The 1,050-nt window shown below is 53.0% G+C and overlaps 1 protein-coding gene across 1 annotated transcript in view; it reads left to right on the top strand.

Annotated features, from left to right (window-relative positions):
• Positions 1-988, top strand: part of LOC101863409 (steroid hormone receptor ERR2) — a gene marked incomplete at its 3' end in the record, with an annotated part of 15,792 nt that extends 14,804 nt beyond the window's left edge. The window contains 1 exon segment of the mRNA XM_035973698.1: positions 583-988. Within this exon segment, the coding sequence (XP_035829591.1) occupies positions 634-988 (355 nt within the window).
• Between the last annotated feature and the right edge of the window lie 62 nt (positions 989-1,050).

Raw genomic sequence — 1,050 nt, forward strand, 5'->3', positions numbered from 1 at the left:
TCCCTCTATGTAAGTGTTCTGTCCCACTGTCCCTCTATGTAAGTGTTCTGTTCCACTGTCCCTCTGTTATGTAAGTGTTCTGTTCCACTTCCCTCTGTTATGTAAGTGTTCTGTCCCACTGTCCCTCTATGTAAGTGTTCTGTCCCACTGTCCCTCTGTTCTGTTCCACTGTCCCCTCTGTTATGTAAGTGTTCTGTCCCACTGTCCCTCTATGTAAGTGTTCTGTCCCACTGTCCCTCTATGTAAGTGTTATGTAAGTGTTCTGTAAGTGTTATGTAAGTGTTCTGTAAGTGTTCTGTAAGTGTTCTGTAGGGTTTTGCCTTTCCCCTGCGCTTGTTGTGTCCTTGTGCTACTCTCTATGGAACTCGTTGGTGGCAAGGCTAAGTACAGACAGACAGACCGACGGATACACACAGACAGACAGACAGACACAGACCGACGGACACACACACACGCAGACAGACAGACATACACACACACACACACACAGACAGACAGACAGGCCAGCAGACAGACCGTGATATGACGATACAACCTGTAGTTGACTAACCCCCCGTGTCCCCGTTTGGCTGTGTTCCCCAGGACGTAGACGATAGTAACCTCAACTACCGGCTAGGCACCATCTGGGCCGGCATGGATCTGGACACAGTCATCAAATGTGAGCCCAACAGCCCCCTGGATCTGGGCCGCTGCTCCCAGCCCAACCTGGACGAGAGCTTCCCCCGTGACGTGTTCGCCTACGACCCCTCCCACGACGACTACGGCTCCGACCACGGCGACAGCGCCGACAGCGGCAACATCTCGCCCTGCAGCCTGGACAATATCAAGATCGACTTTTGCTCCAGTTCCTTCAACTCGCCCGACAGCGGCGAGGCGGCCGACGGCGCCAAACGACTGTGCCTTGTCTGTGGTGACGTGGCTTCCGGATACCACTATGGAGTCTCTTCCTGTGAGGCCTGTAAGGCTTTTTTCAAACGGACCATTCAAGGTAGGCTTCACTTCCCGACCTCTCTCTTTCTCTCTCCCGAAATGTCTCTCTCTCTCTCTCTC

This window comes from Aplysia californica, unplaced genomic scaffold, assembly GCF_000002075.1.
Source record: "Aplysia californica isolate F4 #8 unplaced genomic scaffold, AplCal3.0 scaffold01760, whole genome shotgun sequence".
Taxonomy (NCBI): Eukaryota; Metazoa; Mollusca; class Gastropoda; order Aplysiida; family Aplysiidae; genus Aplysia; species Aplysia californica.